This window comes from Columba livia, chromosome 1 (assembly GCF_036013475.1).
Source record: "Columba livia isolate bColLiv1 breed racing homer chromosome 1, bColLiv1.pat.W.v2, whole genome shotgun sequence".
Classification (NCBI taxonomy): domain Eukaryota; kingdom Metazoa; phylum Chordata; class Aves; order Columbiformes; family Columbidae; genus Columba; species Columba livia.
In genome coordinates this window covers 195,450,630-195,467,546 of record NC_088602.1, presented here as the reverse complement: position 1 = coordinate 195,467,546, position 16,917 = coordinate 195,450,630, and the positions used below count along the sequence as shown (strand labels likewise).

Genomic DNA, 16,917 nt, shown 5'->3' with positions numbered 1-16,917 from the left:
TTTACTCTTTGAACATACTTTCAGTCTCAAAGAAACTTCTTCCCACATCCCTCCTACTTCAAATATGTCTCTGATGAAATCTCTGGAAACTGTGTCAGATATTACCATCCTGTTGTGATCTCAGAACTCTTCAGAAGCTCTTTAAGCAGGTAATGACTTTATTATCCTTCCCCTGACTAGGGAATTATCTACACCAGATTCTGCAGAGTGTCATTTGTTATCTCCCCTCCTCATAGAAAATCTTTCTTGCAGAAGACTTCAGAATGTGTTATTCTGTGAAATAACCAAATTTCTATTCAATTTCTTCAGTGTGGGCATGTAGTATTAAGTGCTCAGAAAGAATAATGATTTTTTGCTTTACTCTCTTGTCTTATCATCCCTTGTCACTGCAGTCATCAACGAAAAGATCGTAAACATTATGGAAAATGAGGTTAAAAAACTGTCGGCATGGCAGAGAAAATGTATTCTACAGTAGGTCTTATTAATCTAGATATTTAACCATCTGTTCCTACTGCCACGATGTAAATAGATGTTCAACAGGTTCATTGTCTGTGTGGCTTTTCTACCTGTCTGTATCTTGGGGACAGAGAGAGAGGAGAGTAGTGACTTTAAGTGAGTTGTAGATTCCATTTCACACACATTCCTCCAAACTCTTCCAAATGTTGTGGTCACAGCATCTTATTTATTGGTCGTACTCGCTTGCAAATGCACTGTATACCATCAGAGTTAGAATTTACTAAGCACGTGCAATCATCATGAGCATCATTAGAACAGATCCTGTTTGGTGACACAGACCTTTCATGTTCAGTGCCCAGTGAGACAGTGACAGTCATATTCTGTACTGGGGCATTCCACAGTATTCATAGGGAGACTCATATTTTTTTGTCCCGCTCTCCATACTGCTTATCACCAGTTTTATCACAAGGTTCTCCTGTTTGACTCCTTCACAGCACCAAGAGCCTTCATGAAGAACTGTAACTATATTGGCTGCTGTCAAGTGAAGCAGCAAGTGGAGCAGCCTGTTCCACGCAAAAAAAAATTAAGTTCTTCACTAACCATATAGGACACTTTGACCCATGGGAGCTGAAGATAAATGAACCTAAGTCTTAATTTCTGGTATGCAGGCCACAGAGTTCAGTGTGGCTGCTACCAACTCACCATCTTTCAGGACTTTCCAAATCTTCAAAAACTGCTCATTTTTCAAGAGCAGTTGCTTCTTAGGCCCTTCAGCTGAGGCAGGATTGGAATGGCACTGGATACTCTTCGTCTTGTATTTGTGTACAGAACAGGGAGAAGTTTGGGTCTTGAAATCACGTGTGTGGCTGGTGCAAAGAGATGAGTATCTAAGCCAAGGCTGCAGGGTGCGTGTTCAGCCATTTTACAAATGTGCACATAAATGGGAACTGTAAGTCTGCTAGTATGGTCAGCAGTATATAACCTGGTTTTGTAACACAAGAAAAAAATTAGTGAAATATTTTTGTAACGTGCTGATTCCTGATAAATTGTATTTGTGTTATAAAACCTATATGCATCTTCCCTTCATACCAAGCTATGTTCCTTAGAGGTAATAACTGTTTAATAACTTAGACTTTCTAACAACTCATGACTTTTTAAAGGGCATTTTGTCCACGCTCCTCTTTGTAGTGATACAGTTCCCATTTTCACTGATTCAACACATGCAGATTATCACTATCAATATTGTATTAATTAATGTTTTTCTGATGTTCTCATTCAAGAGTAATGTCCATCTTAATTATGAATGTCTTTACTTTTGAAATCCACTGCATCATATTTCTGTATTTTTATTAGTCCTTAGTAGTCAAATTTTTAGAATAAAGCTTCTTTTCATATTAGTTCCTTTGTATAAAGGGTTTTTTTTACTATTATAATGTTGTTTTTTTCTTCCCTTAGATATGCCGCTTCAGTAAAAGATGGCTCCCAGTATTTTGTTCTTCTCATTATCACAGATGGAGTTATTTCTGATATGGCTCAAACAAAAGAATCCATAGTAAATGTAAGTTTTGCTGGAAGTGTTGAAATTCAAAGGAATTGCGTTTCTAGGAATTAATATTTGGGGTGATAAAATAAAACAGTTAATATTTAAGGCACTAAATTTGTTCCATAAATTAACATTTTTTTATTATGCATAACGACAAAAAGAAACCAAAACTTGAATCTCAGCTTAATTAACTAGTGTTCTGTGGGAAGTGATACTTTTCCTCTCCGACACTGTGTGTTCATATGGTTTTCCTCATCTGATTCTTGCCTCCTCCTTCCTCATGCACATTCCACCATGTGGACTGTTCTTTCTAGTAGTTGCAGACAGCTTTGATGCACACACCTCACCACCACCACCACTTTTTAGAAACTGCTCCAAACTTTCTGATCCCAAATGGCAAGCATACCAGTCATTTGATTTCCTTCTAAATAGTTCCCTGGAATTTTAAAAATTCTTAGTTGCTTCTCAGCTTCTACATTATTTTCAATATTTTTCTCTTCAAAACAGCTATGCTTATAATTAATAAACTGTATTATGAACAAGTTTCACTTTTGCGCCTGGGAGATGTCAGGTGAAAGTGCACAGAAACAGCTATCAGACAGGATTTGAAAAGATCTATACTAACAGTTTAGAACATACCACAGCGGATCTAGTTGCTAGTGAAGTGGTGGCTGAAAAGCCTACATTAAAATAATTGAGCATCATGTCAAAATGAGTAGCGTAGAATTAGGCAGCCTGTTTTTTGAGGCCCACTGTCTCTACCTCCAGTAGAGACTCAATACCATTCTGGTTTGTAGGGTGCACATGCAAATATTACTGAAATGTTCTTGCATCTCTTTCCCTGGAGAGCAAGACGCCCTCAAGTTCTAGCTAGCAGCACAAGGACAGGGTCCGTGTCAATAAGGACTCTGACATCCCACCTCTAAGTTTTTATACCCAAAGCTACAAGTGTGTTTGAAGGCACCACTTTGCTTCCTCTCCTCTTCCAGTATTAAAATAGGATAAACCACTTTTAAAGCAGATGAACAAGCTTTTAGCTTGGAGGTTCGTCCTCTAGTTTAGCTTAGAAGTTTGGTAATAAAAAGGCTCCATGGATCAAAAAGAGCAGCTCTTGATTTAACTTGTCCCTCAGTTTAAAGTCCATATGAGACCAACAAGTTCAGTTGGCTGATGTTTTGTAAAATTAAGTAAATAATTTGCCACTAAGACACAGAAAAACCTTGTTTCCAGTAATAGTTAATTTCCAGGAATAATAGCTGTTAGCCTGCAACTGTCTGGAAATACAGATGTGTTGTTAGCTTGGAATGAGTGGACATTTGGGAATATTTGCTGTCTTTATGAAGATGCATTTGGTTTTCTGTGTACTCTTTGAACTGTGAGCACAGCGTACCATGACGGAACTAATTAAGTGCTATTCAATAGCAGTTTTTTCTGTCTTGAAAATATCCAAAATAATAAAAAGGGCAGTGATGTTCAATGCAACTTGATATGTATAAAACTCAAGAAGAGTATATTTCATTTTTTAACACTAATTGTGCTTTTAGGCATCTTTCTCATTACAGCATATATGTCAGACACATTCTGTTTTACCAAATTGTTTAAAGGTTACACTGTCATTCAGGAAATGCCAGCACTTAAGTTTATATGCAAAAGTTAACTATTTGTCTTTATCGTGTCCTTGCCACTTACTGTTTCATAAACATTGTGTCACATAATATTGTGTCCGAGTAGGAATGTCTTTAAAGGATGTTTTCTTTACAGTCAAGTGGTAAGATTCTAGAAAACATCTGAAAAACCAAAGGTGTTATATTGTAAGAAATGCCTTCATGTCTGGAAAATATTCCATACTCACTATTATTGACTTAGGCAGTGCCCTGTATTTCAGATACAATTACACTGTATTTGTGGCCCTTAATCACAGACTGACTGATGTTGGAAGGGACCTCTGGATGTCATCTTGTCCAGCCTTCTGCTCGAGCAGGGCCACCTAGAGCTGCTTGCCCAGGGCTTTTAACTATTATCTTCAGTAGCACATTAGTTTTTAACTAACAAGTGATTATTAGAGGGGTTTTTTGGTTTTTTATTAGCTTGCTACAAAATTTTAGCTGGAAGCTTGACTATGTAGTAACACTCTGTGATGAATTTGCAGCCGGTGTGTAGCACATAGTGAATAACGTCTAGTGGTGTAGAACATTAAATAGTGATTTATAGAATGGCATATTTTCATTGTTTCAAATAGCATGTTGACAGTAATTAACTGTAAAGCTACTTAAAGTTAGTTTTGTATAGATATATTTGTATTATGACAAATGAAAAATGGGAAATGCTGATGATATGTCTAAAATTATAATGTCTTCTAAACGAGGGAAAATACATGTTTTATATTCCAAAAGAAAAATATAACAGTATGTTGTAAAACCACTTGACTTCAGACTTCAGTGAAGCCAAAAGTGTAGATCTATGGTTCTGGCTGGTGTATACTCCCATTTAAAATTGCTGTAGAAATTTCACAGTTCATCAGAATATGTCAATAAGGAACAGTTGTTAACCCTGACATTCGGTGACGGGTTTTTTAGTTGTTACCCTCCTCAACAGAGGCAGTTTCGGATCATTTCTTTAAAGTAACAGATATCTGGTGCTACTGTCATGGCAGGAAAATCCAGTATTTATTATACTGTCTTTGTCATTTTAAAGGTTTTACAGAGAGTTTATTCATGGGAAGCCAGATATCATCTTTGCCTTGTTTCATTGAATGAAAAAGATTACGTAAAATTAAAAATCTTACTGTAAGTCAGTTCAATATCTGACTTACTTTGTGGCATGGATGACTGACTTGAATAAAATTTCATTTGTGGAAGAAATATAAGATACATATTATTCAGGTAGTTTATTCTCTTGAGAAGAACTGACATAAGACCTGTGTAAAAAAATAATGTCACATAGTGCCAGGCAGAAACAGCAAAGTACATTTAAATACATGTCAAACTGTTACTGGGTACATATTTGCAATTAATGCCAGTTTGCAGAAGCTTCCAAGATAAATTTGTCATCTTAGTTGTCAGATTAGTATTAAATCCTAACATAGTTTGTGTTTAATTACTATCCCATAGTATTCCAAGATTTTATAAAGAAAAAAATAAAATAATCATCTTCCTTTCTCTCTTCATCCAAGATGTTTTGTACCATTTAGGCAGATAGTTTACACAACTCAACTTTTCAGGTGGAAAAAAAATTGTTTCTTAAAACATAACTTCTGCATTTTTTTTTTATTCCAATAGTCCTCAGATCTCACATATTATTGGTATAGGTTATGTTATCCATTAAACCTCTTTTTTTTCTTTTGAAGGCTTCAAAGCTTCCTATGTCAATAATTATAGTGGGGGTAGGACCAGCAGAGTTTGATGGTAAGTGTTCAATTTTTTCCTAGAATTTTTAATATTTGTTTACATTTTAGTATTCTAATATGTGGCCTTTCAAACAAATATTGTTCTTTATAAGAGCCATCATATGGAACAAGCAATAAGGGCTGTTGACATTTCCAGCTGGATTGATTGATAACTGAGTATGATTTCAAGCTACCATGTGGAGCTGTGGAGCCCCTCAGGCTCTCTGCTCAAGTCACAGGACCATATGGGGGCTCTGCATTTACAGAGCTCCAGAAGATGAGTGGAAAAAAGCCCCCACGGTAAAGTAAGCATGCTCAAGTAATGTTGAATTTCTTCATCACGGATATTTAGTGGCCTTGTGAAGTCTCAGTTGACTGGAAATATTCATCATCTGTTCTTACTGTGGTAAAAAATACTGAGAAAAATAAATACGTTTGAGGAGGTGATCTAGGTTAAACTGCATTTCACAATATAATGGGAGTGAGCTTCACTGTGTAGCAGCATTGAGAAAATATTACACCAGGAAAGAAATTACCAGGCTTACTTACATGTTCTTTCATGTGATGTTCCAGAACACTATTCTCTGTTGCAATAAGTAAGCTGCTTCTGTTGTTTGGGCTAATTTATTAAGTGCCATCATGTATATCACTGCACTATGAAGTGCAGACATTCCCTGTATATCTATTCTTCAAAGTCGTACATCCTTTCTTTTTAATTCTAGTATTTCTGGTTAGACATAATGCCTTCTTTTGTACATGAAATATACTTAGTACTACCACTTTTGTATCATGTAAATAGTCACTAATTACTTGAATGTTAATTTTTGTACAGTATTCTAAGAGTATGAAAACAAGAGGAAAAAATAGCACAAGAATAATAGTTTATTGGGAGTTGACTTTCTTACACTTTTTGCCAAGTGATATATTAGTGATAATTTTGAGTATCTTACTCCTTGAAGAGACTGTCAAGGTGGATGCTCGCACTTCACATGGTTGTATGTCACAAGCAATGAAAAAGACAGTATATCTTCATAAATGCATATGAGGGAAATTTGCAAGCTTCATTTTCCCCCCTGAGAATTCCAACTTCAGTCATATGTCACTTTTCTGTGACCCTTCCTTTGCCTTTTCCCTTTCTTCCTGTTTGCCCAGTCCTTGGGTTTGCCCAGGCTCCCCTTAACTCAGTCAGAACGTGTAGATTCTGTCTTCATTTTACTTCTGGAGGTTGTTTTTGCAAGGTTCTTGAGATGCCATCGCTGTTGCTTTTATTAAGGCAGGATTCTGTTTATAGTGCAGAATACAGTTTCCATCTAGGGACCCACACTCCATGACTATATCGCCTCTGTGAAATTCACCTGTGAGGTGTGTGCCAAATCTGGAGTCCCTCAGTGTCCAAGAGGGCAGAGAAATTACTTTTCCACCCGCAGAAATTCCTTCTGGAATAAAAACAGACTCCATGACTGATGTGGATACTGAAGAAGTGTGTGTTCCAGGCACACTGTCTTACAATCGCAATGCCAGTCAAGCATCAGTTCTGATGTAGAGAGACTAAGCTACTCCTCTCCAGGTTTCACTCCCCCTTGGATCTCCCAGTCCCTGGGGGTTACCAGAGGGTTTCTTAAAAGTCTGGAGCTCAGATACTGTGCTGGTTTGACTGAAATCAAGTTCATTTTTCTTCATGCAGTTAGAATCTTTAGTACCTAGCACAGTCATTTGTTTTGGGTTTATTATAAGAATAATGTGATAGCACCCTAGCATAGTGTTAACGTTTTCTTTCAGTAGCTTGCTCTGTTTTGGAGTCAATATGAAAAGAATGTAAGAACTCAATGATATCTGGGCTGTCATCAAGGAAAATAAGGACTGCTTCAACCATTCATCTGCAGGTGAAAATTGATAGGGGGGGGGGCACAGATGGGACAGCATCTAAATTGACATCCAGGTTGATCAACAAAATATTCCCTGCCATTAGTGTCATGCTCACTGTAAAGCTGGAGCCAGCTTGTCTGTCTGGTTAGTTTGGGTCTTCTAGGTCATTAGTTTGGTTATTTCTGTTCAGGAGTTCTGTTCCATTGGGTGTTGGGTGTTAGTTTGGCTTTTTGCCATTCTGCCATTTTGCAGTTGGCCTTTTGGCCTTTTTCCTGTTTGTTCTCTCTCACTGGGATCGGTTGTTTGGGACCAGGCTGCTCTGCTCTCTGGGACTGGCTGATTTGGCGTGACTGGAGTTTTGTGAGGGATTGCACTATGTATTTGTGTATAGATATATATATGTTAGTATATTATTAGTGTTTTGTTGACTTATTAAACTGTTTTTATCTCAACCCAGGAGTTTTTCCCTTCTGTTTGTTTTCTCCCCTATCTTACTTGGGGGATCAGGGGAGTGAGCAAGTGGCTATTGTGGTCTTAGTTGCTAACAGGAGCAAAACTACAACAGATAGGATGGCACATACATTTGGCAGATCTTTACACAAGGATGTGAAGATAACTATAACAGGTCTGATCAGGGGTCTGTTTTTATCTGATGTGGCCATAGGTTGTTATCTAGAGAATGTTAAGAACAGAATAAGCAAATATGATACTTCCCTGAATACTGTTTTTAGATTTGAATTTCCTGAGCAGAATGTGCTTTATGTCTATTTTGGAAATTTTCAGTGGATCTGTCCTTCAAATACTTGTTCAGTCTCCTGGATTGAACACACGGACGTTTTTTACATCAGCAGCATCAACTGGCAATGTACCATACAGACCTACTAATTTTTTCGTTGGACAAACATGCTCTTTGGTTTGAACTTGGCTCCTGATGGCATCGTTTGTGCTTTCTAGTTGTTATACTGGACGAACTAGATTTTCAAATGTTGGTTTCAGTGAACTCAGCTCATTTTGTAAAACCCTGAGAAGCTCAGTGATGCAGGGCTTTGATTTTCATGGAGTATGCTCGAAGAAGGGTTGTAGGATTGCAGATCCAATGGCTGAGCAGTAGTCCATGATCCCAACTCCATCCATTTCAACACTGACCAGAGAGCAGGTGTGCCGTTCTATCTAGAATGGCTTCTGGGTATCTGGGCAATTTTAGTTTTTCTGGATCCTGTTCAGAAAGATAAAATAATAAGTTGAATATTTTTTTTAAGAACTCCTCATTCCTGTGCATTCCTGTCATTGCTTTTCCAGTATGAATGTGAGTTATTATGTCTTTGTGCTGTATCCTGTGATATCTTCTGTAAGAATAATTGCTAAAGATGAATTCTTCTCCACCTATGAAAGCATAAATATAGCCTTAACAAAACAGATACACTTGCTGGTTTGAGAGCTGGAAGGATGAATACCTTATCATGGTCTCTTTTATTCTGAAGATGACAATAAAGGCAAAAAGTATGAATTGCCAGTATGAAAAAGTGCAAAATAACTGCAAAGCATGGTGTCTTTTATGGCACAAATGATCTTAGAGTTACTTAAATAACAATTGTTGGCTTTGTGGCTCTGAAGTGAAAATTGACTAAAGTTTTTCTCAGTGAGTTTGTTTTTGTTGGGTAGCTGAACTCATAGATTAATTGTTCTTGTTTCTTCTTTTTTAAGCTATGGAAGAACTGGATGGTGATGTAGTGAGGATTTCTTCAAGAGGAAAGTTCGCAGAAAGAGACATTGTGCAGGTGAGAGAAAAAAATTAATGGTTAGATTTTACTGATCCTCTTTGTTTGAACTCTTGTTTCTTTCCATAGTCCTGCCTTTCATTTTACCTTAGCACTGACATACTTCATCTTGAGGTGTTCATAACAAGCTCAGGAATTCTCTGTGGTATCTATTAGCCTTTGTGTAACACATAGTAGTGGATTTGCATTCATTAGGAAATGACCCCTAGCTGGCAGCACACTGATATAAAGTCTTAGGGTTATACAGCCATGGGGTAAGAGTTGGGTGCCACTCTACTGAAATCTCACTGTAATATAATACCATGAAGAAAAACTACAACTTCTGTAGAAGTCGGCAATACCTAGATCTCTAACAAGTGCATTTGAGATGCCTACAGTGTCTTTTCTTGACTTTGCCAGTCCAGAAGAGCGTAAGTGTCTCCCAGTTCATATGTTGTGTCTGTCACACATGACCATGCAGATGTCTTGTGCTTTAATGAACCTCAGGTGATAGCTGGAACAGGTTGTCCAGAGAGGTGGTAGATGCCCCATCCCTGGAAACTTTCTGGGTCAAGTAGGATGGGGCTCTGAGCAACCTGATCTAGTTGAAGATGCTGCTGCTCATTGCAGGGTAGGGTTGAACTAGCTGACCTTTAAATGACCTTCCAACCCAAACTCTTCTATGATTCTGTGACCTGTGTTTACATGTCTGAACCAAGCCCGAAGAGTGCTACTCTCATCTACATTCCACAGATGCCTCTGTTTCTCTGCCAAAGTCCTCCTGTTCTGTTCCTGCTCCGTACAGTCGTTCAGTCCTCCCAGTAGTTGTCATTCAAACCTAGGCAACCCCTGGTAGGCTGCTGTAGCAGTTTTGCGTGCACATGCACACCCACCATAATCCCCGTTCCTCTCAGAGCTGCAGATATTTAGAACTCCACAGTTGTCCAAACAATGTACTTCATCCATGCTCCAGGCCCCCTGTCATGCTTTCTGATTACCTGCTCCCCTGGAGAAACTTCATTTCATTATTTTTTTTGACCAAATAAAATTAACTAGCTATGCATTTTTTATTTTCATGGGATACGAAAGTGGAAAAAAAGAAAGAGAAAGACATTGGCTCTGCACACTAATCCTTGCTTGCTAAAGTATTAAAGCTGACATTTGAAGAGCAGCAAACTACTGAAAAAATGGATCAACCTGATGACCACAGAAAGAATGATATCTGTCTAAAACTAATTCTTTTATGGAAGGCATATTTTCCTGAATGCATTTATGAAATTTCAGTTGAAAGGGACCCTCAGTGATCATCTAGTCCAGTTCCCTGACCACTTCAGGGATGACCAAAAGTTTAAATATATTATTAAGGGCATTGTCCAAATGCCTCTTAAACACTGACAGGCATCCTTAGATTCAAACCTTTCCTTACATCTGCCATCTCTTCTTCTCCCTTTGTTCTTCCTATTTGTCAAAATTCATAGTCTTCACTTACTTTTCCTCTTGCTTAGTTTATCATCTTTCTCTCCAAGCCAGGTTGGATTTTTATATTATTGTTGGTTAGTAGAATATATATGTTTTGAATAACTGAGCTATACAACTAGCTCATATCGCAGGTGATAATGTGTTAATAGTAATTAAGGTCATGTTGCAGCTGATGAACTTTGGAATGTGTATATTTCTTTTCATTTATATATGCAGGAACTGTAACTTTTCTGGACCCCAAATGAGTTTTTCTGCAAAGCCATGTGCTATGTCAGATCTTTTTAAAGCTAATTCAGATATCTCTGGCATGCGTTGCACTTATGTTTAAATGCATCTAAATGTACACAAGGTAATTATACATAATTTCTCCAAACGGCAGCAGGTCCAAAAGCCAATGGTTTTACATTCAAAAGGCATAAATGCATAGAGTTCTTCAATTGTTATAAACAAGATTTGTGAAAATACTGTGCATCAGAAATATTCTAATTCCTGCTGAGAAATAAAACTGATATGCAATGAATACCCTTCTGTATTTCTTTAGAATTCATTGCACATCAGAAATGCAATAAAACATTTATTTACTATTAATATATTTCAATCAGAATTTTGCCCCAAGACATATTGAATTGCCCAAAGGTAGTATTATTTTGTGATCTTTTTCTGTCCAAATACTAACAAATACATCATAGGCTAGCTAAATAAATAAAAAGGGATAATGTCAAAACCTTTACATTTGGTATGACCGTTAGTTTGTATCTGGCAGGATTAAAACGACTTACTTTTATAAAATTAACTATTCAAATATAAGGAGTTAATCTTTTTTGTGTATTAGATTAGTTAAAATTAGCCAGTGAAATTAACTGTTAATTTTAGCAGTCAGTATTGTGAAATATTTAAATGAAACTAGTAGGGGAAAAAATAGCCTAACAGTGAGTCGCCGTATCTATTATATTTACTGCTGACTGCAATTCAGGTAAAGACATGACCTTCGTTTTTCCCTCCTCGCTAGTATACGTGCGTATTGTAAGGACTCTTTATTATACGTGTAGCAATTTTCCTCAGTTTATTTCATTTCTGCTCCTTTGTTATCCTTTTTCTATGTAAGAAGCTTTAGGAAAATACTTGCTTGTATTAATCTACCTATTGTTTCTCTTGAAAATTGTGTATATTAGCCTTTTAAATTAAACTCTCAGACTATAGAAGGCTATATATACACATGCTTGTATTTTATACTCCATCAGTTTCCCTTTGGTTTTTCTTCCATCTTTGGTTGTGTTCCTCTGCCCCCCCTGCTTCTTCTACGTGGCAATTCTAGGCCCTGCTGGCATTGCCAGCTGTCCTTGCATATCTGTATGTATACTTATCTGTCCATAGTTACACCAGCTCCTCTGATATATATAAATATATATATATATAATGTAAGGAGAAGGGAGGGAGAACTAATTCATTCCAACTATTAATATATTGTATAGTTGCCTTTCAACAATTAGGCTGCTGAAGGAGCCTCGCTTTGCTGCAGAACTGTGGTCTGAGTTTCCATGTCCACAGACTAATGGGTAAGGTGATGGGTAAGATGGGACACATTTTGTTCTTCAACTCAGACTCCATCTGCTTTTTACGTGCGACTGGCATTGCATTAGAAAATGAGTAAGCACACGAGGGGGAAATGAACACCAAGCTTATCCCTTCCCAGCTGAATGTGTAAACCTGCATACTACAGAGATGCTCATTTTGGTTTGTTGTTCTTCTAACTTCATGCTTCTGGGGACAGTCAGGTGTATTCTTACAGAAAAGTTGATGGAATTTAAGAAGAAACAACCACTTGAAACAGGGCAGTGCAGGGTTGGCTTCTGAACACTGCTAGAGCTTTTTTTGTGAGATGGAGGATTCAGTACTAGTAAATGTCACAGTATGTGCTTGTCTTTTGTACTGAAGAATTACTGAATAAACACAGAAAGACAGCTAAATATGGAACTGCGGATACCTTGCACCCTGGCTTAATACCCTAAAATCAGGTTCCTTTATGCCTGTTGTTCTCCTGCCCTTATGCCTGATACATTCTTGGCCACCACCCAATGAAGAGGTAAAGAAAGGATGCTCCTATCTGGAATAAAGGCGGCTCTCACTGCATAGTCCTGCTGGCTGCTCTTGCAGTCCTGTTGACCATGGCAGCCTGGGCAAGCTGGCTCTGCTGGAGCAGCAAGGTTGGACCAGAGGGTCTCTAGAGATCACTTCTGGCCTCAACTGCTTCGTGACTGAGCCGTCATCTTCTGACAAACTGCGGATCTCCTGCTTCCTGGGGAAATGCCCCAAGCGGTAGCTGTTTACACTTAATTTGGTGACAGGTTCCAGTTTAATTCAATGCAGTTCAAATCCTTGGCTTGAAGCCTTTTTTTCTGGCAATTTGAGTTAAGCTTAATAACTTTTCAGGAGAGTTATGCAAAAAACTCATCTGTTACTTGAATTCTAAACACCTTTTAGTAGGAGATTGATGCCTAGATAGGTGTCGTAAGTCTAGAGTGAGAAGTGCTTTCCGAAGTCATCATAAAAGTTATTTAATTAAGTTAAAATTCTTTACTGCTGAAATGTTGTCTTTGTTCTGGGGATCTTTTGTTTCGTTTGTTTTGTTTTTTTGCAGGGGCTGGGGGAATCCAAGTTTCTTTTTTTATTTGTTTAATATATTTAGTAGATCTCTTTTGTTTATTTCTGTTTTTTCTGGAAAACTCTCAGGATCTCAGAAATACAGTGTGGGCTAACCCTCACTGTAATTCATTGTTCCCCTAAATCTTGAAAACTTCAGTGCTTTTTAGAAAAATGGAATTTAATCTGTAGCCTTTTTTGCTGTGCATCCAAGAAATCAAAATCTGTCTGGTTGGTTTAATGGGCGAAAAAGTCTTCAGATTTTACAGTTCAGACAGAAGATGAGAGATCTGTGAGTCTGACTTCTTAATCAGTTCTAGCTTTATCCTGGAGCACAACAGTTAGCAAATCTTCCCTGTTTTGAGAGCAGGGGTGGAAAGGCACCATTAGGCTTTGAATTCCAGCATAGCATAGTGTAGCATGTCAGTACCAGAAGCAGCTCTGGACACTGAATCCCCGTTTTGGAAAGTCCCCCAGCTGTTGCCCAGAGATAGGCTCCAAAACCTGAGCAAGAAGCAGAATTTCAAACCAGTCTTCTCTTTGACGTAACCCATGAGCTGTCTTAACCCACTAGATCCCTGCATGCTGTCTGTTGGGAATAAAAATCAAGGAGTTTAGATTGTTGGGGTTTGTTGTTTGTTTGTTTGTTTGTTTTCTATACCAGTAGCAGAATAATCTCATTAATTATTAGGAAATTCGAGCCAGAGCTGGGTAACTAACTCTTTGTAGGTGTTGCAGATCTGGGTATCACATTAAAAGTTCCTTTTTTAATCCAATCCTTTTTGCTTAGATTCTTCATTAATTTGTTAGTACTTTGTAAAAATTGTTCAGGTGGTTCATAGTTCTACTAGGTATAATGCAGAATGGTCAAGAATATAAAGTCATCCTTTCTATTTTGTTCACTTCAGATGGCAAAAATTCTGTTCACAAATTGCCAGAGCAGAAGCAGTTTGGTAGGAGAGCCCCATAATCAGGAAAAGTAAGCTAAGAATAGGTTTCTGAGGCAGAATTACCTTCTTGTACGAAAAGAGGTTGAGAGATAAATCAGATATATTGATGAAACATCTAATCAGCAGTCTGAGCTAGCCATGGCTTATGAGAAGTTTACCCAAGTGAAAGCATGGCACTGTTTCTACTAGAAGATGGATTTTTAATAATTGAGATATGTGTATATCTACAATATAGAATGGAATGGAGTGGAGTGGAATGGAATGGAATAGAATAATATGTATATAAACTGTGTAAAGTAGTATATTCATGTACTCTAACTCCCTAGATAAAACTTTCTCATTTTTGTATTGTAAAATGTATTCTGTGTCTGCATAATGACCCGCACGACCATCTCTTTTCTTTTGCAGTTTGTGCCATTCCGAGATTACATTGACAGAAGTGGAAACCACGTGTTAAGCATGGCGAGACTTGCTAAAGATGTGCTAGCTGAGATCCCAGAGCAGTTTCTGTCCTACATGAGAGTCAGGGGGATAAAGCCATCACCTGCACCGCCACCCTACACACCCCCCATTCACGTGCTGCAGACTCAGATATGAGGGTGCCAAAGTGCTGAGCATTTGTCACAAGTCAGGAGTCCCTGGATGCAGAAGTAGCTTCTCATAGCTTTTTGGAGCTATAGAAAAATTCTCTTCACGTACCAAAATTCTCCTATGGTTGCGTGAGCAACTGGAAGGCTTTTAAATGCTAGGAGCAAAATGTTGATGTTCTCTCCGAGTCTCTTTTTTTTTGACAAAAACCCCTGATTTTTGATGTATTTATTTGAGGGGAAAGCACAAGTCAGGATTTCAACTCAGAAGATATAGTCTTCTCTGAATACTGTGTGTATATAAATGTACAGGAATGCTGTTACTCTCTATCAATGTTTACATGTTACTATTTTTAAATTTCAGTACTTTTATAACTATTCTTAAGAATAAAAGTTTGGAATATTGACTCACATGTCTTCTAGCTTGCAATAGTTTGTCACAAGATAACAAGAGAAGCAATATCTCTTTGAATGTTTGTCCAGACAAATACAAACAAAAACAAAGAAAAGGACAAATATATATGTATTTTCCAATACTTGAGTTGCTTCAATCAGTGCTCAGTAATCCATTCATCTCACCGTTTAACTCCTAAAATGTGAATATCATAATTGCATGAGATTTATGACTAACTCCAAACTTTGAGGGGGTGGTATGTGTATTTTTTCAGACATCCTCCAATTTCTAAGTTTATCTAAGTTTACAGTTTTTTAAACTAGTTACTGAAGCAAATTAGAAGAGTTACTTGCTATAAGTAATTAAAGAAAATTACCTCAAATAAGAACTATCAGAGTATTATAGTTGACTCACTGAACTCATTAAACCTTATCATGCCTTCCTTAAAGCACTGGAAATTTTGCATCAAAAAAGTCTTTTGGAGTAATTACAGCAGATGTTTTATAATGAACCATTTTAAACTTAATTTTAAATTTTAACTTTTTTTGTCTAGGTTGCCCATTCAAAGGGATGCTGGCTCTTAATATTTGGGTTTAATATTGTCATTTAATCACAATTCCATTCAGGGTGCATGAATGATGATGTTAACTAACTGGTTTAAAAATTGCACAACCATGTTGCTTTGTGCACATTTTGTGTACGGAACTACCCAAAAATTTTATTATATGCCTGTTCATATATAATTATAAAATGGTTTTGCATGTACAGTTTTTACAAAATACACGGGTTTGTGAGTTTGTGTTGGATACATTTTATTTAGAACTAATGGCCTTAAATTTCACAAAACTTCTGAAATGATTGTGAATTGCCTTCAAATACTGTTAAAACTGAACATTTTAATTTTTTGTCATAGTTGTATCTGTCTTGTAATGTAACTTTTTTCTTCACATATAACCTGTTTACTACTTCTGTTTCTTACTACTGTATGTTGTAATGTACAGTATACAATTAAGGTGCGTTTTTTAAGCATGAGAAGTTTTTTGCCAGAAAGCATATCTTCAATATTGATGGTATATACCTGTGTATATGCAGAATCTTCCATTTTTAAATATATTTAACATCCTTTATCTATCTTATGTGGCAAATTACTTTTTCCAGATAATTATTCTGTTAGTAAAAAAAAAAAAAGTTTTTTGTAAAAATGAATCTTGTTTTATTTTTGTTTCAAAACAGTTTTTACATAAATATGGACTTTAATTTTCTCACCGAAATATGTATTTCTTAGTGGATTGATTGATGTTGCATGAATCGAATTTGATACCTGACAACTACAAATTTTGATGAAAGTGCATCATAAAGAATAAGTTCAAATCTGCTGAATGGTGGTGGTGTTGTCCTTCCATCTTCTGCGTTCATTTTTCATACTCACCGTGTTGGCACTTGAGAAATAACTGAATTGATATTGTATTTCTATTGTGTCATTTGATTAGATAAATCTTTATGCTGACATTTGTACTGGTTCCCAGTGGCCCATGTATTTAACAGGTTTTCATTCTAAGGCCAAAACTGCAAGCTTCTTTTATTCAGTTTAGAGTAAATTTATTAGCTCTCATTTAACCAGCACCTTTTATTAATCCAGTGATCAGTCTCAAAATTAATTTAACAACTAATTTAACAAGCGAAGGAGCTTTTAAAGATAGGTATTACTTAATCAAAATTATGTTTTCTGTCCAGCCTAAGTACCAGTCTATTCTATTCTGCACTGCTGTTTTTTAATTCTGTTTGGTATTGGATTCTAAATTCAAACATATGTAATAGAAATAAATATATGTGATCAGTGGACTAAGTATTCTAGTGGGA

General features: G+C 36.9%; 1 protein-coding gene across 3 annotated transcripts in view; it reads left to right on the top strand.

The window, feature by feature from the left end:
• Positions 1-16,431, top strand: part of CPNE8 (copine 8) — a 104,703-nt gene extending 88,272 nt beyond the window's left edge. For 2 of the 3 annotated variants that reach the window (XM_005498108.3, XM_065048993.1), the window contains 4 exons: positions 1,912-2,014; positions 5,346-5,403; positions 8,955-9,028; positions 14,485-16,431. In XM_005498108.3, coding sequence (XP_005498165.2) covers positions 1,912-2,014; positions 5,346-5,403; positions 8,955-9,028; positions 14,485-14,673 — 424 coding nt within the window. In that variant the 3' untranslated portion in view covers positions 14,674-16,431. Of the gene's footprint in view, positions 1-1,911; positions 2,015-5,345; positions 5,404-8,954; positions 9,029-11,958; positions 12,043-14,484 lie in introns of all 3 variants that reach the window. The other variant, XR_010469613.1, reaches the window with a different exon arrangement.
• Positions 16,432-16,917: the final 486 nt, after the last annotated feature.